The sequence below is a fragment of the Falco punctatus genome, assembly GCF_963210335.1.
Source record: "Falco punctatus genome assembly, chromosome: 5".
In the NCBI taxonomy this organism is placed as follows: domain Eukaryota; kingdom Metazoa; phylum Chordata; class Aves; order Falconiformes; family Falconidae; genus Falco; species Falco punctatus.
The window spans coordinates 69,830,336-69,853,655 of NC_137584.1; the positions used below are offsets into that span (position 1 = coordinate 69,830,336).

General features: G+C 34.9%; 1 protein-coding gene across 4 annotated transcripts in view; it reads right to left on the reverse strand.

Moving 5' to 3' along the window:
- Positions 1-23,320, reverse strand: part of GRIK2 (glutamate ionotropic receptor kainate type subunit 2) — a 454,658-nt gene that overhangs the window by 17,213 nt on the left and 414,125 nt on the right. For 3 of the 4 annotated variants that reach the window (XM_080390031.1, XM_080390033.1, XM_080390030.1), the window contains one exon: positions 14,223-14,473. In XM_080390031.1, the coding sequence (XP_080246157.1) occupies positions 14,223-14,473 (251 nt within the window). Of the gene's footprint in view, positions 1-6,149; positions 14,020-14,222; positions 14,474-23,320 lie in introns of those variants that run through there. The other variant, XM_080390032.1, reaches the window with a different exon arrangement.

Sequence of the window (23,320 nt, forward strand, 5' to 3'; positions counted from 1 at the left end):
GTTCCTCAACAAAACAACAAGCCTTAATATAGGAAGTTTACCTAAATTAATGTTTAAATACTATAAAAATGCAAACTCATTGTTAATATATTCTGTATCTAAACACTTCTTCCACTACTGACTATCATGTGGAGTATATATTTGAAAAAATTATTCCATTTCATCAATCACTATGAAAAGCACATTATCAGAAAAAAGTTTATTAACATGTTTTCATCAAAAGCTAGATCCTCAAAACACTTTTTCCATTTTACAATGCAAGAAATTTGAAAAGTAAAATAAATTATCTGTTATTCCTTCAGTCTGACTGAATTCTAATAGTGTGCTGAGCAATTAGCCTCTCCTCAGTGAGAACTGGAGTATAGATGAAATATCAAAGTAAGGAAGAACAGTCTCTTTGGGGTCTGTGAATTAAGCACTTTTATCATATACTTTAACTTCAAAGTTTTCCAGCTAATGGAGATACTTATTAACTAAATAACACATCCCAAAGCCTGAAACGTTATGATAAGCCTCTGACAATTGCTCTCACCCAAAGAAAATCTGAGGTATAATCTAGCCCTTTGCATTTTGCTTTCTTAATAACTAATCTGAAGTCCAGGGAGAAAATCTGGAAAAAGAAAATGGAAAAATTAAAAGAAAAAAGGGAGAGAAAAAAAAGTAAAGCAAACAAACAAAAAAGGCAGAGTACCTAGAATTATTGTAAATATCTCTTTTTTGATTTCGTGTGATTAGTGGTAGATCATCAATCAAGATATATTGTCTCATTTATATCCCAAATCTAAAACTCTGCTTTATTTGTAAACTGTTACATCTCCATTATTCATACAAACCTGAAGTCTGGAGATTAGATCCAGAAAATACTTAAGCCTGCTTAGTTCTTTGGGAACCTACACTGAAGCTGAATTTATCCCAGTCTGCATTCAGGTTCAGCTTCCAGGGCTGAAGACACTGTGAGCAGTAACGCACCCAGTTTGGTACATTAAACTTTGTAAGTTTGTCATTTGGCAATGATCAGTAGAAATTCTGCTAGACACATTGGTTCTTGGCTAAGTCCTGGATCCCATCAGAATTCACACTCAAATTCTCCACATGCAAGGTCATCAATCCATCACGCGTGCTCTGAAAGGACCTAACAAATCAAGTTCCTCAAAAAAGGTGGCAGTTGCTAAAGAAGGACATGTAGCAGACATTACAACTTTTCTTCTGTGCGGCCATTCATCAGCTGGATCGTTAGAGCTGAATGTGAGACATGTCTGAGTGTCATTTCAGTAATGTCTTCTGCTGGAGGAGATTTAAGCATCAGTGTCTCAACAAAGGGCTGTAACAGCATTTCAAGGTAAAACCACCTGCAGTTTCCACCTACTGACCCTGTTCCACTTTACATGGAAGTAGTTAACAGAGGCAGAGCTGGAGAAAGGAAAAGAGTGAGCATGTGGGCTTCTCTGTAGATCAGGGATTAGAACACACAGTGGTGGAGGAAAGGCTTCCGTGGTAGTTCTGGTTTCAGTAATGACTTCAATATTTTTATGTAAAATTCTGTTTAGTGCAAAAGAGTGCAAACATGAGGTGTCCTGGTCATGGGTTAGAAGTGAACCTGAATCCCTCAAATCCCAAACAAATGCCCTCTTCCATAATCATTTGCATGAATAAAGGAATAGGCAGGTGGGAAGGAAAGGGTAGTTTTACTCTGGCTGTAATACATTTCTCCTGCTAAGTTTGAAATACAGGAATGACACTTACTCAACTTATGACAGAAAGGGTTTAGCCACCTGCAACTAAGAAAAATTTAAGCTGTGAATCCAAAGGAAAGGAAGGTATATGTCTCTGGTGCGGAGCCAAGCACAAGTCCTTCAGAGGCCAAAGTTCAAGACAAAATTTTTCATTTCTGGCCAGAGTGATTTCTGCAATGGCCACTCATTAGCAACCCCTTTTAAAAATGTTCTGGTGCACAGGGTTTACATCCAGGGCAAAACTTAGAGCTTTCAGTGTGTGAATGAGGTGGCTAATATTGGTAATTGAGCTGTAATATGCTGGATCTTCATGCATAAGGTGTCTTTGCTTAGCATTGTGTAGAAAGCAGGAAACTGCACCTCCTTCTCATCCAGCTGTATTTGAAAGAAAATATTCGATTCTCTTAGACTTTCTATTTTTTTAAGAAAGTGTTGTTGCTTAACATCAGAACTGTATTTATGATTATTAATCTGAAGTTAACCCTGAAACCTTTCAAAAGGGCAAGATTTAATTTAATATTCCCTAATGGCTTACAGGCTAAATTGCTAAGGCTTACAGACCTTGGCATTTTCACTCTATGGGGAACCTAGCATATAACTCAGGAATTTCACAGGGAATCCATCAAGAAGAAAATGCTGCAACTCTCAGCATTATACCACCTCCAGCCATTATATGGTGCTCACCTCTGGAATCAAAGACCTAACTGAAACATTCTGAGGAACAAAATCCTCCTAAATTTTAAATCGGTGCATTAGCAGTTAACACTTTCAGGATTGTGTCTTTTGCCTTTTTTTACCAAGACATCTGATGAGTGCCAGAACAAAGTGAATCCTTTTCAAGATGCATCAGTCCACCAAAATCTTTTGCAAAGATCTGCAAACACTTACCAAAGGGTAATATCAGCAAGAACAGGTTTACAATCAGTAGCTAAGAGGTAAGAAGACACATGCACTTCATGTCAACATGCTGAAATATCCTGAAAATGAGATCTCAAGAAACTTGCCAACACATTTTATCTGAGAATTTTACCTGGATCTGAAAACTCATTAAATGAGAAATATTGGCAGTACTGACAGAAAGGCAGTTAACACAATTTTGAGGTAGTTATGTTAGGTAGAAAATTCTTCCATTCTGTGTTCTCAAAGTATTTTGTATAAATGAAATTCATGGGAACTTATCTGCATATATTTTAATAAAAGTATTATTTAATTATTTCATTTACTAAGTTTTTTATGTATGTTGCATATTTTAAAATATCAAATGTCTGAAAACAGTAAACAGTATGAGGTCCCAAAGAGTACCATTGTTTTGGTAACTGAACACTAACAGAAATACTAGTTTTTTTTTTAAAAAAAAAATTCACTCGCTGAAATAATGATGCATTTTAAAAAAGATTAATTCAAGGCTATGTAAAAGTTCATGACCTGGATCCTGATTGTACCTTGGGTTCTACCTGAGAAATATAAGAAGATTTTTCCCACATATTGCAGAATCATGTTTAAAAAAAACATGTTGACAAAGTATTACTTTATGTTTGACCTTTTTTTTAATAGAAATCCTTTTCTTGTGTCATTTCAATTCCAATCTGTGTACAATCTCCATTTTCTGAACAGTTATCTTTGTGTTCTTTCACTGCTAGGATACAATTTTTGAAATAATAAGACAGGAAAAAAACCAAAGCAGCTCTAGAATACTTTTTTGTGACAGATAAATGAGATTTTCCAATATGATTTTTGAAAATGTAGTTTAATGTCCCAATCCAGAATTCAATTCACTATTCAGATTGTTAAGGGAAAACTGAAATGTTTACAGAATCTATGGGCTATATTTCAAAACAGTTGTCCATCATGAAACTGGTCACTTTTAGTAGATATATTACAAGACTCTCTGCTTAACTGAGAGAAAATAATCTACTGTGCCCGACTTACCTTCCATGCTGTAGGCATGTTACAAGAACGTTAATTATTGATTTCTCACCAACCCTTACAAAATTGTAAGTTGTCTTCTTAAATGCTACCAGAAAGTAAATGCTGCCTCCAAGCCATCTTGGATATAATCATCTAGCGGAAGAGTTGAAGGAAGACAAACAGTTCTCTAAACAACAGTGCATTTAAGCGCAACTGTTTTGTTGCAGCAAATCACTATAAAGCATTAGAAAAAAGCTGCAATTTTAAGTGAGGAGTTCAACTGTGCAGAAGAAGATTTTAATCAGAACTGTTATCTTAGCCTTTTAACACAAAGCAATGTTGAAAACACTCATCTTCTCGAGAAACGAATTGATACGTCTTTCATTCTTTGCCACAGCTGACAGCTCAAAAGTCATGTAGAATCAAGATAATAATTTTGCAAAACATTAACACTGTTTACAATCTATTTAGACAGCTTGTGCATGGGTTTACTGCCTGAGAAAAAGAAGTATCTTTGCAAGTATGTATTAATATGAAAGGTAGACAATATTTAAACTGTTTTCATTCTGTTGCTATATAGAAATTTAGAAAGGCATTTAGAAATCATATTAACATCTGTTAGAGACAGAATTATAAGATTATCACCATAGATTTTGCTTGTAACAGCCTAAAAAGAGCAATAGGAAGCCAGGAATGGCATGCATGCACCACTCCTAATATTCTGATTTAAGTGACTGATACTCAACATATGTTAAATATAAAAATCTGCAATTGCTTGCTGGTTTATATTTTTCCCCTCTTTGATGCAGTTCATATTGACTGTCAACCTTCAATAAAAATTTCTAAGATATACTAAGAAGTTCATTACTTCCAGTCTTGTATATCAGATATTATTTTAAGCTTTGTTTAATTTACTCAAAGCAGTAACAGCAGTAATCTTGCATCGTCTTGTGTTATGGTTCAGTGTTCTAGCATCAAGCAGGATATATCAATCAAACTGGTTTTCATCTTCTTGAAGTTAGCTGAGAATGAATGCACAGCCCTACCCTGACCCTCCCTCCTAATCAGTTTCTGCTTCCATATGCCACTCCTCCAGGGATTTTGAATGTGTATATGGAAAACCTGTCAATCTTAAACCCCCTAGACAGAAACATTAATCCTAGCAAAATTTTGACTTAGCATCACAAAGAGATGAACAATTAATGGAATGAAAATAACCTCAGAAAAAGAGAAATCGTATTTCATTGTAGTTGAAGCATTACCATTTCAAAAGAAGTTAAGGTGTATCTGTATTGATCAAATTTTTAGGTTGCTTAGTTATGTACCTAGTCAGACATGACTGCTGATCGAAGGCTGTACACATATACATATATGTACATACATATATATCTATATACACATCATATGGTTACACTAAAAATATTTTGCCACAGACTTCGCTGATGTAGCACATTTTCAGTCTTTAGCAAGTATAATGCACAAGTACACTGCAGACTAAGTTCACATCAATTGGCTGAACATATCACAAATATAATTTCAATTTCAGATGTAGCAATTACTGGCTTTTTGGTAGAAGTGGAATGAGCAACCATTTAAGGAAATTATTTTCAGGCCAAAATGTACTGGAAATTTCATCACCTACTCAAATAAAGACAATAATATCAAGCAAAATCAGAAACTTAATTCTGTGAATTAAGGTTTGCTTCCATCATAATATCTACAAAGTCGAGACCAGTAGAGTTGTTGCAGACAGTTTGGTGAAGCAGGAGGTGAAGCTGTAACTGAATTGCATGAGGATTGTTTCAAGGACTTTTCTAGATATTTTACGGAGAGGATCAACAAGAATCTGATGGGACTGACCCTTCCTGTGACAAACAACACTGAAATAATCTTCTGCAAACTGAAGTGCTCACTGAGTTTTAGAGTTCTACGATGAACTTAGATGACATATCTGGACCTCATTGCAGGCCACCTCTAGCATATACTGTTGGTGTGTCCCAGTGGGACAATAAGATTCCAGTTTGCCCTAAATAAGTTATCAATCGGTGTGTAAAAAAATCAATTCAGCCACTGTTGAATTCTAAGATTTATTTCCTGACAAAACAAAATGCACTCTGGTGGATGTCAGAGACTTCTGGTAAAGCAAGTCTGAGTCTATTTAAAGTCTTCTGAAACTATTTAACCTTGTTTCCAGTCTGAGTGCATCCTGACAGCTACACTGGTTCCTGTGGCTGATGGGGAAACTTTTATTAGTGCAAAAAGCTATTTCAGAGGTGGCTTTGTTTAGCTCTGCCAGCAGCCTTTCTGGCCATTGCACTGACCATGTGGTTTTTCTGACTCACCTGTGGACCTAGGCTGGGGCAGATGGGATTGCACTTGTGTGGTTCCACTCTTTCCTCTCAGAGAAATCCCAGAGGATGGCATAGGGCAATTGCTCATCAGCCCCGAGGGCTCTCTCTCATGCAGGATTCCACAAGGTTTCATCCTGTCATCTCTCCTTTCAACATGCATATGAGGCCACTGAGGAGATAATGAAATAATTTGGGCTGTGGTGTCATCAGCACGCAGATGATACACAGTCCTACCCTCTTGTCAGACCAGGATGGTGCAGTTATTTTGCACTTCCAGTATCTGGCTGGAATAGGGGAATGATGGCAGCTCAGTCCCAGGGAGGTAGGTGCTATGCTGGACAAGTACAGGGAAGCATTCAGAAGGTATTAGCTACACTTATTATTCAGTTCCACCTCTTGTGAAAGAGGCTTACAGTCTCAGATTTCTCCAGGTTCCTAAGTTTGGGTCTGGGTTTTCAAACTGGATCAGTGGTGAGAAGTACTCTTTGTGTTTCAGTCAGTGGCAATAATTTCTACCAGTGTGAAGCCTGTCACACCAGTCCAGGTCTTCTTCCAGAACATATTACTGCAGTCCAGTGTCCCTGGACAATGGCAACAAACCACTGCCAGGTGTCTAATAAGCGCTGACAGCAATTCATAGTAGCAGCAGAATATATGGCATTGCCTATCCGGTTTAAAATGATATCCACTGCGACATTTTCATGGTTCTGTATGTTGCCATCAGAGTTGTGCAGGGTATTGCTCCGCCTCTCAGCAGAGGGGATCTTGATCGCACTGAAACAGGTCACCTGAGATCTTGCATACTCAGCCACTGGATGTGAAAGTTCATTCACCTGTTAAATAATTTTTGATCCTATATCTAAATCCATTCTCTGTTTGTCTAAGGAAGGTCAGTTTGCTGATCTTCAGGCTTGATGAAAGGAAGTGACCATGATAAGTAATTAATCCCTTGGAGTATGAATCTATCTGGATTAAAATACTGTCTATAGCATCATGTAGTTTAATTTGAAAATAAATAGTCCATCTTACAGAGACATTTTAGAAAATAAATACAACTTCTCTTAATGGAATTCAGCTATATCTACACAGCTTTTTTTAAAGTTTGCTGAGCTAAATTCCACTGTACATCATTCACTTAAAAAATTTATACTAGTTTTATAGTTCAGTGTGATAGTATAAACCTAACATGAAATTTGGCATGGCCTCAAATCATATTGAACAGAGAGAGACTGTTAATATTAATTTAATGCCAATGTTTTTTGCTATTTTGGAAACACTATTATAGTCATATTGCACTAAGCATGGTTAGCATCCATTGGTAATTACATGGTTTCATCTGGAAGTCTAGGATATTTTCTCAGTCTAAAAGGTAGCTGTAAATGCTTGTTGCTTTGCTGGCTTATACTGAATTCTAAGTAATCTAAATTAGATGCACTAAACTGTGTGTGCTACTACACTTAGCAAGGGTATAGCTGATTAATTCAACACGCAAAGATCAATATTTATATATTAAAATATTTGTATACACGACATGTTAAAGTCATATTCAGGGGAAGGCAATGCAAAGTTATTAGAAAGATGTAAATGTTCTATAATCCAATTTTATTTTTTTCTTGAGAATTGAATTTATTTATTTATTTTACAGAGAAGCCAATAGTTATATAAAGTGAATATTCTTTCTGCTGATGAGTGAAAGTGAATTATTCCTGCTATAAAATAAACAACATGCAGGGGGCTCAAAAAATATTATACAACTTTAAATTCTTGTCAAACATAAAATATTCCATAACCCACACCTGTAATTTAACCTGATCTTTAATTGAATATCTATGAAGGAACAGTGAGCCTCCTGAAATCATTTTCCTACATTTGTACTTGTGCAGTAGTCAGCTTTACATATATTTCAAATCTTTCTGTTCTTTGTTTCTTGAATTATGTAAGTTATTAGAGATACCTCAGAAGCAAGGTCCATTATCAAATATATATTGGTTGAGCTGCAATCAAAAATAAAAATAGAGATCTTGGTTTTAATATTTTATTCTTTGCAAATGATTTTTAAAATGCTACAGTCAATCAATTTTTTTTTTCCACTTTTTCCATTTTTTTGTCTTATTTTTGTCTTTTCTTTTTTTCCTGTGAGGGGGTGGTGGGGTGGTGGTGGTGATGGGTTTGATTTGGGGATTTGGGGGTTTTGGAACATTTCCTTCCATTAGAAAATATCCTTTAATATGTACTTAGGTGGTTTCCAAGAGGTTATTTAATTATAATTAATACTTCAGTTCCAAATAATCTATACACTTACACACATACAAATTATCCATCCAAGTCTATACATCTACATACAGTGACAAAGGGAGTACAGGGTGATAGAAGTTCCCAATTTTCCAACTGTATATCTGTAGAATGCAATGTGCTAAAGTTGGAAAAAACATTTCTTTTTTTGAGCTGTCACAGCTGCTGCTGCTTTTCCAAGCCAATATTAAAAATTCTGAGGTTACTCCATTACAAAATGGGACATGACAATACAGGCTACATCACTGTACATTGTATCAAAGTTACTTGGGATATAAATCCCAAAGCTTTGACTTTGATTTACCAAGAATGCCCACATTCTTTTGTTTATTCTAGCCTGAGGAACAGGCTTTTCAACTTTAAAATCTTTTGAACTTGCCTCCCCCTGGAAAGGGGGAAAAAAATAATCACTAGGCTGGGATTTACTTTGGGGTTGTTCCAAGACTATTATAAACCACTGTCCCAAGTACTAAAGAAAGGCTTTTGATATTAAACTGTTAGGGATATTCTGTGAACTCCAATAACACTGATATAACAGCATTTTTTGAGAAAGTAATGAAAAAGACCTTAATGAGAAATAATTTAGTAAATTTTTTTTTTAAAAAAACAACAACCAAACAAAACCCCAAACCATAAAATATTCTGGTAAAGAAGAACCCTAAAAATCTGTTCATTTTTCATATTAAATTATTGTGGTAATTTTGTTTTGCACTGTTGGTAAGATAACAATTAAAGCAAAGATGGAAATGCTGACTTTCTGCATGTCCTACTGATAAAGCAGCATCCACAATATTTCCGAACTTATTAACTTCTTCCTGTAAGACCATTCCACATAGAACAAATTACATGTACCCACTTTGCACACCTCAATCCTAAAAAGAAGCATTCTAAGACATGATGAATTAAATTTATCCTGGTGCAAACAGATTGTAGAAGGACCTTGGCAAATAAGCTCATGTTACCGTTTACACTAACTTAATGCAAACAGATCAAGAACAGTCAAAGTGTATTTGAGAGAAGCACAATCACAACATGGTGTCAACTGTATATGGCTACAAGCACAAAAGCTTTTTCTGCCTAGCAGCCCCTGGTCCCTCCTTGCCTCTTGCAAAGGGTGTGGGTCCGCTACATTAGTAAAACCAGGTGTCAAGATAATTTCTCAAGCCAGTGTCACCTTCTCCAACGAAACCATGACCAGGAAGGATACAAGGACAAGCATTTGCAAGGGTGACAGCAAGAAACATTCTATACATTCTTGACACTGCCTCCAGCCATACTGTGAATTTCATGCTAAAGTTTTCAGCAGTGCACAGGTAGAAACCACACAGCTGACATTAATGGTAATGTATCTAATCACTCTGTGAAGGTGGTATCACAATGGAAACAATCTCAGAGAAGACTTAAAAAAAACCCCAAACAAATAAACAAACAAACCAACCACTAAAAAAAAACCACCAAAAAAACCCACCCAAACAAAAACAAAGGAAAGGTCAATAAATTCTCAAACTGAGAATCATCAATGTATTATGCTAAATATTAATGGTCTTCAAGGTCAATGTTTTCCCTGGCCTTTATGATAATAATTTGAGTTATACAAAACTAGATGCATGAAATGTACATAAACCCATAACACATTGAATCACATCAATAAAAAAGAAGGACATAGTAATTGTTTTAAATGGCTTCTGTTTCTAACATTGTTTATTCACTGCCCTCTGTGTGCCTGTTAAAATCAGGGAGCAGGTCATTCACCAGCAAAAGCAATTATAAAATGCAAATGACTGAGCATTTATTGTCAAGATTGGCTAGATAAAAAAGGTCTGCTTAATAACATGTTTCTAAGCAGATGACATAATTAGATGTTTGTATCATATACAATAGGACAGAATACAAGCCTTTAGGATTTTTTAGAAAGGCTGCAACTGAAAAATAGGTGAGTATTGTGACATAAATTCTATTAAAAAGTAACAATTAAATTTCCCTCTGAGAAATTAGAAGGCACCATCTTGTGGTTACTCTGCAGGAATGCAGTCAGGACGGCTTCTGGTCTGCCACCTCCTCTTACCCCTTTCCACTGTGTCAACTGGAATTTCAAAATTCTGCCATAGACAAGGACAATACTTTGTCATTTCCAATCCTTATTTAGCTCAAAACACAACCAGGTTACCACATTACTCCAATGTGGTTTTGGGGTAGACAGCAAATTCAGAACTATTGGCAATCATAGCAAAATCATGTTTAACTTCTAATAAGTTGAAGATCGAATACTACCATAATCTAAAATTAAAGCTGCATGAGTTTTGGAGCCAGCCAGGATCAGAAACTTCTATTCCTGTTATCCTTACATTATCAAAAACAAAATATGGTTTGTGCATTTTGCAAAAGGTGTTTGAAATTTTTGTGCACAATTTCTTTTGGGCAAAAGTCAACCAGTTAAGTTTGTTCCATCTTCAAAGACATAGTTAGTCTTATATACAGGTCACAGTTCAGCATTCAGAATTTCTTGTTCAATAGAATCTGCAGTTGTAAGTAACACTGTTTTGTATGTAACACACATGTATATTTGCAGCTACCAATGTTTGCTTGGGGTCCAGTCCTGCTAACTTCTCATTCATTGTACCTTGTGAGATAAACTATCCAGACTGGTATTTCTCAACTCAGTTGTACAGCTTAGCAGTGAATTATTTCCCATGGAAAGTGCAATTGTTTTTGCCTTCCTTGAGAAATGTGTGTAAAATATAAACCAGTATCAATTTAGTTACTGTTTTAATAATAAATTATAAATAAATAACTCTTTCAGAGATGCTAATTTAGCTGATGTTTAGGTTATGATTTGATCATATAACTCCAGAAATATTTTGTTGGTGTTATTGTTTCAGTACACTTTAAGATTTAATCTAGTATTTTGCATTATAGGAAATCCGTGACCAGATCTCCTGTAGTGAAACAAACAGTTAAGGTATGTTGACATGTGTCTCTTTTCACATTATTTGAAGTACTTAACAGGTCAAAATTAGCAAAATGTACGTCTCCTATTTTTTCACAAGCGGAACTAATTCTGACCTGCTGATGGCTCGATGAGTTTTGAATGGCTATAAATGATAACAGAACTGAATCCATATATTGTTCTTTTCACATCCATGGGATTTGGATCTTCTAGACAATACTTAGTAAATTAGGACACTCATCTTTCAAACAAACTAGTCAAAGTGTCAGTGACTAACAGTCTAACTGTGGTAACATCCAGGGTTTTCTTTGCTTTTGAAAGCTGACAATAGAAGTGGAATTTCTTTGTGTCTGGAAAGTGCTGTAGTTGCATGTATTCATCTGCTTTTCCAGAAACACTACAGCTAGTGTCACATGATTCCTCTGGATTTTTGAGCACATCAGGACCATGGATGTACTGAAATACTTTGATTACAAGATGCAATAGATTTTTAGCAAATAACACGATGCTGTCTGCTGCTTTTTGAAGCTCAGTTCCTTTCAAGGTTTCACTCTTCTGGCTAGGTTCACCCAGCCAATGTCTCTGTTTAAGTGTGCACTCCAGCAGTGGGGTGACACCAAAAATGCTAAAAAACTATATCTAGTTTATACACTTTAAATCTGCATTGCCTCCCCAGTGGAAGTGCAGGTTTTGTATACATTACAAAGCAGACACACATGTTAATATGCCCACTTATGTCCCAGGATACTCCATATATTCAGCAGCTGAAGTGATCTGATTTGTTTCCTTGGTTGTTGATCTTCCCTATTTCCAAGCATTGACAGGCATTATACAAATGCCAGAAGGATACTCTGATTCTAAAAGGATGGAACTATAAATGTTACCAAAATTGTTGCCTCCTCTCTCCCCATGGGATAGCCAAGGCAGCATTACTTGCATGGTTTACTTATCCCAGCAGAGGTGACGTAGAAACTGGAGACAGCTATATCCCCTTTGGCTGCTGCTTGCTCTCTCTCCCAGGCAAAGGGGACCTGCTACATTAGGAGAGGATACAAGATGTTCACTGAGGTTCTGTGTGTGCTGGGAGAAGAGTGGATGAGGGGATGCTGGGGTAGGCCACATGCAGCGATGCCTGCATCATCTTCCTGTTAATTTCATTCCACAAGTAAAGTTTTACTGCAATTTTACTGATTTTCTGACATCAGGGTATGTGGGTATAGTGGGGAGGGGAGGGAAGGTAAGAGACTGGCGACAAGAAAGAAAGAGAGGAGAGAATTCTGACTATCTGAAGCACTTCAGATTCACTCCTAGTGTTTTAAAGTATCTCAATAGTTGATGATAAAACCTTTCTGGTAGCAGTACTGTTAAAAGGTCTGATACTTTTAGTCATTGCTATGTCTATCCATCATTAACCAACAAAAATAAAAAAGAAGCAAATAAATAAAACAACAGGAAAAAAATCACAAAACCATAGGGCTTAGAGAAACATGTCCTTAATTAAGAAGTTTCTCTTTGCTTCCTCAGACAACTTCCAACATGCTGTTATTGGCATGTAAGAGACTCATTCACACCCTGAAAAATACTGAACTTATGTTACAAGATTATTAACAAAACATTTCTATTTTTCTATGTGATTCCTTGTTAAAAATCTAGAAAAGCTAAACCAAATTATATTGATTTCCACATGAAATCCATATCCATGTTAGGAATGGATAAAAATTATTGATACTTACATGGGTTAATTAAGTAACTGGTACCTTTGTCCTCAAATTCATTTCAGAAACATAACATTTCAATAGTAAGTTAACAGAAAGGAATTAGCCTGTAGTATCATAAAGAAAAGGATCTAAATTGTTCTTTAACAATTTTATAAAATGTACCCATGTTCAAACTGTGTTTAGGACACTGTAACCTCACACTGCCTTTGTGTGTATTAGAAAAAAACTTATTTAACAATATGTTTATAACAGGACACTTGCATATCAAAAGGTTGCCTCAAAAGAAGTAAAAACAAATTGTAAATTTTCTGAGTAATGATTCAAGTTACAAAAACTCACCAGTAGCATCTGGAAAAATATTAATATAAATATAGTCATTGGATTTACTTCTGATAATATTAAATTAAATGTATAAATATAAATATAGAAATTGCCATAGGTCACAAGCTCCTTGAAAGGAGAAGAAGAAAAAAAGAAAAAGACCTAGTAAGGTCTAACAGTTTCTCTCAATTTTTAAAATTCAGAATTTGTCATAGCAATAAAATACAGTTTAAGTTTACATTTAAACATGGACATACATATATATCTATAAAGATGTATTTATTTATTATGCAAAAATGATAATTCTAACTAAGAATTTCACAAGCTATCACTAGTGTTGGCACAATTACAATATTGTTGTTGTATAAATTGCAAGTACAGAACAAATTAACACTAGAATTTTCAAAACTGAGTCAGTTTGAAATTACAGGACATCATACCAGTAGTAAACCCACCAAAAAAAAATGATGCTGACATAATCTTTTCCAGATGCTACCGGTACAACTTTGCAAGCATAAACTTCTGTAAAGAACATTTCTTTAGACACATTTTTAGATTTTGACTTTAAGCTACAGACAGTTTGTCTTATGAAAATCAGAATTATATGTAGAAGATTAATTTGTTTCCCATTACAGTTTCAGATTTCTTCTTCATCCATAAAATTAACTGCAGTGAACTTCCAGGAGTAAAAAGCTGTCTTTTTTCAGGCTTGAATAAGAGGAGAAATAGTCACTTGTCCTGAAATCTGGCTACAATTAAACACATTGAACACAAATTAAAAGCTGTAAATGTAAAACTGTGGGTACTTTGCTGTGATCCTTTGTTACACAAATACTAAACTAAATCACACTGTAATAAACAATCAGTATGCATCACCTACATTTCAATACCAAATGCTTAAAGTATTATTTAAATAGACCATATATATAAAATAGGAAAAGACAATATTTACCTTTTCCAACTGGGCATTTTTTTTTGATTTATACAAAAACTCCCCCACTGCCACAAAGACAGACAGAACCAGTCCTGCTGCCAGCACGATGAAGATTCCTCCAATATTTTGAACTCCCAAAGCACTGGCCTCTTTACTTTCCTCCTCTGGGCAGCCATTGCCTCTCCACCATTTCTCTTTCATCATGTGGAGCTTGCCTTCCTCTTGCAGCTGAAGAATTGCTATAGTGATCTTGTCTCTATATGGAGAACCTAAGGAGACAACAGGGTACATATATTGTGTGTGGTATGTTTTAAAGAAAGTTAGATAATTCTCATAAGAATAAAATGTAATATAATGTCACAGGAAAAACTATATCCTCTACAACCACAGTATTTATCAAAAATACATTTGCATCTCACCAGTCACACTGGTCGCATAAATACAAACCACCACACACACACATATAAATATATACGCATAAAACCTGCTCCAGCTGGTGATGTCTGTAAGCCAGGCAACCTGATGCAACAGGTGCTATCACACTTGGTCCCGTGGTCTCAAACTTCTTCAAGTCCAACTATTATATCAGCTAAATAATATTAATCTTACAATTTACATCAGGCTTTTGATTATGCCACAGTAGATTTAGTCTAATATACATATATCTGCAGGCTGTTGCTTCATAGCTTGTTACCCTAAAGCTAACCCAAGGTCTGATATGTAACAAACACTTTATGCTATTACTTTATTACAAGAAGAAACAGCAATTTATGCTTCGAGACCAAGCCATAAAAGTCTCTGTTTGACAGATTGTCAGGCACTTAAGATACCTTCCAAACATGCACATCATTATTAACAGTATCAGGTAGCAATGCATTCAGAAAGAGAAGGTTAAGTGTGTTTGGATAACAGGGATATAAGTTTTCATATTTTAATATATTTCTTCCTCATAATTCAGTATATTTAAATGGCATGAAAATGTTGTAGCTTCTGAATATTTCAGTATTTCAAGGGGCAGTTCAAAGGGTAGTCTCATATCTTTTTATGTCATCTGCTCTCTTTTTCTTTATAGAGTGCATAAGGACTATTCAATGAGTATTTTAAAATCTACATTAATTAATGAATAATGCCAATAGAGAAAACTATTCTTTTCTGAATGTTAGAGCGTAAATCACATCAATTAGAAGTGCTATCTATGTTAAGATTTGTGTAATGTTTAAGGAGAAAACAAAGACATAATTTTTCTTCTTTGAAAACAGGAACAAAAGACTTCATTAAAGTGATTAAGAAATCTCAGGGGAGGAAAAAAGAGTAAAGAAGAAGGCATGGCATCCCTTCTTTCATGTGATATGAATGCAATTCTGCAAAGAATCCCTCCTCTCTTTCTTTCTGTCATAATAATGTTACTTGCTAACTCTAATTTTTACAGTGGTTCCTTTGACTGAGTAATAAAATGCATTTTCATTATCTTGATACCTCTAAAACAAAAATTCCTCAGCATCCTTTAGAGAGATGCTGCCTATTTGACTATTTCATGTTCTGTGATCAGCTGTGAAGGTGCTGAAGGAATGCACGAATAGGATATTTTATACTCTTTACACTCTTGGAAAACATATGATTTCTTTTAGAATGTCTTTATATTTATTCTTTATTTCTTCAATTTCTTCCTACATATCTTGAGCTTATCATGAGAACAAAGCTGGGTTTATTCAAAGGGTTGCTGTGCCAGCATGGAAGTAAAATGTAGAAAAGACCATTAATTACAAAGCACTCTGGGCTTTTCCTTTATTGCAGAATAAAACAGTGGGAAAACCTGGCCTCAAAGTATCTGTTTCAAGAACTCATGCTTTTGTCATCTATACTTAGAACAGAATGATGTTCTGTGCTCGGACTAAACTGTGTTTACACACATTTTAACGTTTAAAATATACGTTTTAAACACGGACTTCCTGTGTTTACAGGAAGCAGAAAGAAAGGAAAACAAACTCTTTTCTGCTCTCTTGTGCATGCAGGGGGCTAAATTACACCCTGATCATGCTGAAACACTGTAAAACCCTATAGCTGACACATTTCTCAGTCAGAGAGAAGAAGGAAAGTGATCAGTCCACAAGTGCCTGGGGAAGTGTAAGTGCACCCTATAATCTTTTGGGGGTATTTTCAGTGTTACACTACATATAAATACTTAACTACTTAAACAACATTAGACTCTGAGAAAAAAATCTTGGACCCAGTTTAAGCCATCTTCTGATCTGACAGGCTGCTTTCTAATTAGACACATTTCCATTAGTTTCCACACTTCTGTTGGTCTACATGTAGGCAGTACTACCAACTATTCTTGTATTGTTTATGTATTCTAGGGACCAGATTTGTACACATACAGTTGTAGTCCATTTGAAGTACTTAAAAAATTAATCAACTGAGGAATTCATAGACAGAAACCATAAAACAGGAACTACTCCTGTCTACAATTCAAGTTTATTGGGATTGCATTAGTAGCGTGCAGTTAATAGTGATTCAGTTCAACAGTATTTGTATCACTGTTGGTGATTTGCAGAATTTTGCACAAATAGTTATGGAGTGAACAGATTACAGGGCCTTTGGTGTTCCTACTGCAGTATTTGTATTTCTTATACCTTATTATCTTATCTTAAAAGTGTAATCTCACAAGTAATCACACAAGTAGTGTGGGATGACTAGCATTGCATACTGCTGCTTTTAAATTAAGAATTTAAAATAGTATAACCATGATAAAGCTAGCATTCAATGCTGTAGTTCTACTTCTGAATGACTTAAAATGTTTGAAATTAATTGATCCACATTTTGCAACAAATAATGAGTATATTTAATAATGTATTTGGGAAAAAAATCATTTTAATGCTGTTTATATTGATTCAAGTAGTTACTGAGTGAACAAAAGAAGCATAGCAACAGTATAATTTCCTAAGTTTTTATTTGCTCCTGATCTTTTCCTGATACAAGCTGGACTGCAAGTCCCAGCAATGAAAAATATACCTAACAGCACCTGAAGTGGCTAAAAGTATCATGATATGATCTGTGGATAACAAAAGTAGCATACATACAGAAGAGAAAATAAATACAGAAGATGGACAAGGCATCCGGATTACACTTTGGATGTTAAGATTATTTTTCTTGTAGAAATGAAAAATTTCAACAACTGAACATAGAAGATTTTTGGCATTTTTGGGTAATTTTCCCTATCACTTATGTCACATGATTGAAAGACAAACTAAGCCCTTCCATGAGGTATTGGAAGAAGGCCATGTCCTGGTTTTTTAAATGTTTTTAAAATCAGAAGTATTTAATTTAAGAGAATTTACTGTTAGAGAGAAAAAAATAAAGCAATCACCAAAATTTTTAGACTCCCAGACAATGTATATGAATGCATTCACAAAATAAATATGGCATGAATAAAATTAAAGCAGAAGTGGAAGAAAGGAAAAAAGAAGAAAAAAAGAGAGATTAAGATTCTGCCATGTGAAAAACAAGCCACTGAGAAAAAAAGAAAAAAATTCTTACCAGTCTGTGCATGGGGGGAAGACTGGAAAGGGACAGACACGGTGATATTTAAAACTCCATCCCAAAATCATGGGAAAGATGAGTATATAATCTTCAACTGAGTACAGAGAAAGGGAAAAGTTTGGTGGCTTTGTGCAGAAATTTCTCACTTTTTTTTCTTTCCCTTTTCCTCGTTCCTACTGCTTTTACTTCTTTATCAGCTGACGAGCAAGCTATTCTCGTGACAAACTGTGACTGGAGGGCATACAGAATATAATCTATACATTATTTGCTGGTCCCACTCTAGCTGCTGTTTGCAGGAATTATAATTGCTGCCAGAAGAATTTTAAGACCTTCTGTTATAGGTTTATAGAGACCTTAGTGCCTTCCTATGAGCAAACCCAATAAAGGATACAATAATTTACATTTGCAGTTACCTGCTTATGAAAATTTAAAATAAAAATTAAAATTTGCATTAAATTCTATTGTCTAGTGAAGCACCTGTACAAAATTAGGATAACAAAGTCTCAGAAATATTGCAGAAGTTATACATATATATGGTTTCTGCCCCAAAGTCTGAGTATATAAAAAATTATGCACATGATATGTTTAATCATAAATTACGAACACATAAGCTTTTTCTATCAGGATGTCACTGCACATAGATTGGTATGTTGAAATCCTGCTTAAAATGTTTCCTACCTGATTATAATTTAGTAAAATCTCCTGCTTGGTTTCTCTTAATCTGTTTTATTCATTCTATCAAATACTACAGTAGTTGGAGCATATTGGGACCTGTAGAACTGAATTTGACCCTAGGTAAATAAAAAGGAATAGCAGCATTCTGCTAACTCCTTCATTAAGAAAATGTCAGATAAGGAACATTTTTGTTTTGTCATTTCAGGTGCATTTTACCAAAAGAAATCATTACAAATTGTCTGGTATTTTGAAAGCTGGTGCCCATGGTGAATAGTTACATGGTACTTTTTATTTGCTAGATGGAAAAATCCATTCCGAATTCTCCTACACCAGTGATAGTGTCTTTTGTTCCTGTCCTTTTTCTTTTGTTATTAAAACCCCCCAATACTGTTCTACTTATCTTGCAACATTACTTCATAGTCTGTGTACTTGGCCTAAGGAAAAGAGAAAGCTAGTTAGGAATACACCATCATATTCAGAACCTAGGTATAAAACTTAGATAATCAAGAATTTCTTCTAGTACTTTAAGTATTTACTGGAAGGAGAAAGCCCCATTTAACAGGAAAGATACTCCTTTAATATCTAGGTGTTGAAGCTGTATGTGAATACTTTACATTGAACAAAGCAACCAATTCAAGTTCTAGTTTTATCAGTTGATAGGAAGCAGCAGGAAGATGGAGGAGTTTTGGTTTTTTTGGTTTTGAGGTTGGTTGTTGTTTTTTTCCAGCATGAGCCCATTTCCATTATGGTTACACCAGATTGATCTATCTGTCCTAAAGATAGCTTGGGTACATATACACAAGCTGCAGTCACAGTCTCACTCCAGTCTAGGCGTATCTGAAATCTCTTTACGAATGCTAGCTAATACCATTTATACTATAGGGGACAGGTGGAATCATTTAAGTCTTGGCATATTGACATTTCTCTGTACTTAACCCCATAAAGAATCACAGACTAAATTTTCTGCCACCAAACTGTTTGCATGTTGAGTTAAATCATATTTGAAAGTTTTGTTTGTTGCATTGTTCTGTTATCTCTGTCCATCAGTTACTATGATGAAGCTTTCCTCTTTTTTTTACAAGACAAAATTTAGGCCTTTGGAATAGACATTCCTGGCCAGGGGATAACATGATACAGTATGTGGACTTCAGTTTCTCTTAAGTGTCTGCATACTGCAGTGATAGGCATGACTGAAAGAAGATGGAAGGAATTTCATTTACACATGATTATGGAGTAGATGATTAGACTATGAGGAACCATGGAAAAACTACTTCCTACAGCCTCATGCATCACAGGGCCTGAAACACCTTCCAGGAATCTGTAGCATAGTCAAAGACTGACAGCCACAGTTAGGAGATGCCGTAGAAAAGGAATAAACAGCTCAGAGGCACTGGATATAGGAGAAGCACTTACTTTAGCACTACAGAAATGCTTTTATTTTAAAAGTCACAGCCACATCTGCTTCCTAACTCTGTTAACCCTCTCTAATTGGGATGGGAGGGAAGTGACAGAGAAGGATCAACATAGCTTAGTTAGTTCTTATCTGTGCATTCAAAAGTCTCCAAGCAACACATGAAGAAAAAAGGATTCTATCAGCTCCCAGTCCCTGTCTCAAAGTCAGTTCATTTTCACATAAGAAAAGATCACTGAAGACTCTTCCCAGGTCATGGAGTAATGCCATTGCCATAGTTGGGGATTAAAATTCTTAGGCAGTCGTAGGAAGGAAGCAACACCCCACAGTGAAGAGAAGAGCAATAAATCAAAAGAAAAGGTGACAGTTCCTGCAGACTTGACACAGGAACAGATCCTCCTTTATCCCAAAATATGGATCTCAGTTTAACTCCAAGTAGGTAAGCACAGTTCACCAATTCATTAAATAAATAAATAAACAAACAAACAAATAAAAAGCGCCACTGATGAAAAGATGTTCTCACCAGCAAAATTAGCTACTTCCATAAGAAGTAGCAATTGGGCAGCTATTTTAAGAGTATAGAACCAACCTGAGATCATTGCATTACAGCAGGAGATGAACGTATATTTAAACGTAGCTTTCATAACAGGCTTTCTTTGTGATGTTAACTGAATAACTTTTTCCTGTTTCCTAGCTCTGTGCCTCACAGCAAATTTGTTGGTTTATATTTATGAAATGATCAGATATTACAGCGTTCTCATCTCTAAAGTACTCTAAATTATTAATATGAATTAATAGCAAAGTATTCCAGACACAGAATTTAAACACACTTCTCAAGTATACTGAAAACAACTGCTATATTAATAAACTCTGAGTGGTCATAGATCTTTTTTAATGTAGAAATCATAAATTAATAGGAAATTTATACAATTTTTATCCATCTCTTGGACTGTCAAACCCAAGATTTTCACACCACAAGAGATCGAGAACATTTATATACATTTCCTATTAATTTATTATTAATGCATTAATATATGAGATTCATTTAAAGATTAATAAAAGGTATACTTCTTGCTCCTCTACTAGCTGTTCTTTTGCCCCTTTATGGACTTCTAGCTTATTGACTTTCAGACTTCTGGACATAAAGAAGCCTTTTTCAAAGTTCTTTAAATACCCCACACGTTGTGGACAATATTGGGAATAAATAATAAAGTCACAAATCTAATATAAGGAATACTTGCAACTTTAATTTAGCTGTGTTGCATATACATTAGATTTCCCCTTCTCCTCTTTCTGACTAAACACATAACTTTCAATTTTACTGGTTTTTTCCAAAGGATGTATCAAGACAAAATATTTATCAGGATAGGTTAATGTTTCTGATGAAACAAAATCAGTGTTTCCTGATTTTGATCATTAACCCTGATATTTCATGCTATGTTAAGATTATGATATAATAATATTAGACATATTGTAAATATTAAATTTACATATTTCATGCTATGTTAAGATTATCATATAGTAATATTAGACATATTGTAAATATTAAATATTCATTAAGTTGCAGTTACTACAATGGAAGGTCCTCAGCAGATGTTTACAGCAGTCTAAGCTACCCCACCTATAACTAAAACTGCAAACATTCAAAATAGAATACCAAACAAAGCTGTTCACTATTCCTTTTTACATACATACATATTTTCACTTTTGAGCTACATGTATGGCTTGGAAAAGACAAGTTGCTGGTAAGAGGCAGGAAACATTTTAAATCAGTATTCTATGTCAAACTAATCAAAACCCTTTCATGAGTGGTGTGTTCTCTTACTGTTTTCACTTCTTCCCTGTCATAACCATTCTCAACTCATGCTAATTTCTGGTATTTTCTTTATAGAATCATCATTAAAAAGTTCACAAAGATTTATAAAGCCAAAATGTAACCAAAAGAAATCATGTAGCTGAGATTTATTTCATATTAAATTGCTCATAATTGTCCACCTAAAGGTATGCAACATAACTGATATCAAAATTAGATGAATACATAGGATATTTAGGATTACAATAGCCATTCATGAATTCTTGTATTCATAAGCACTTATGGTTTTAGGATTGAGAAGGGAACATCCTTGAATATATTAATTTGTAACTAGCTTAAAACTTACCTATCCTCCACAGTGAGTAAATTACAAAAAAATTGCATGTATAATGGTTGCTTATAATTAATAATTTCAATAAGATACAATAACAGGTTTGATAGCTAACATACACCATTTTTATCTATTTATTTTTGCAGTAACAAGACAACTTGAACAGAATGAAGGCCTTTTTTAAACTATTTTAAACACTCAGATCATTATTACATTATCATATTAGACATAGGTATTCTATTCCATTTTTTCTTTTTTTTTAGTGCAGTTTAGTTTTCTCAGCCCCTCTTCAAACTATCATCGTAAACAGCTCTAAAGCATGGCTCTTAGTTTAAATACTGAATCCAAACAAATAAAAGTTAGTAACATTTTTGTAGACTCCTCATGCATTGTAACATCATAGACAGTTTGAAAAGATCATAATCATAATACATTGTTATCTCTCTAACCCTGTTGAACTGTGCAGCTGCAGAATAGGAGATATCTTTGTTGAAACCTGTACTGAGAAAATCAGTGATATTATTTTTACCATAGCTAGAAGTATTTCATATTTATACAATGCTTTTATTTATTTTTTTAAAATTCTTATTGCAAACCTGTATCACTCAAATATGAATGGTTTGCAATTAACAGCCTCCTTTGTGGGAAATATTTGTTTAACACTACCCACCTGAATTAAGGAAGTCTAATGAAATGCTACATGAAGTTCTGCTATACATGAAGATTTCAGGCAGGCAGACAAGAGTATGTTGAAAGACAAGAAAAGTGTAAGGTTGTAATAAAAGTATCCAGACCTGAAAACCCAGTTCATGCTTTTGCAGAACACCCTAACACCGTGCCAAGCTATAAAGCAAATTCTGAAAACAATGAATGTCAGTGTTTTGCCAATAGCTGTTTCATCGTGGGTGACGTGTGAAGTGGCCTTGTGTACATCTAACTGCAATGACATCTTAAATCTGGGCAATCTGCATTTAAGTTATTAAAAACAAAAATAGAGACCTTTGAAGCTGTAGAATTCCTACGAAGTCTAACATTGTATTTATAGGTGATGATAAGAAGTTTCAGCTGCTACTCTTCTATTAAGTGGTGCTCCATATTTTCAAATCCCTCTGATAAATAAGAGAAGCTGATGCCTTGAGGTGCAGATTTCTGTTCCCCAATTTGATTTACAAGGTTAAAGTGATTACAGAATCAAGGTAGTCCTCAGTTGGTCTTTGGGAGGAGGAGGCATCAGCTGTGTGTGTCATATATACAGTGAGAATTCAAGAAGTTTGACTATTCGAGGACTGCTTACAGACACTGGATTTCAGTGTTTCACTCACTGTGCCATTTGTCTATAAAGCACC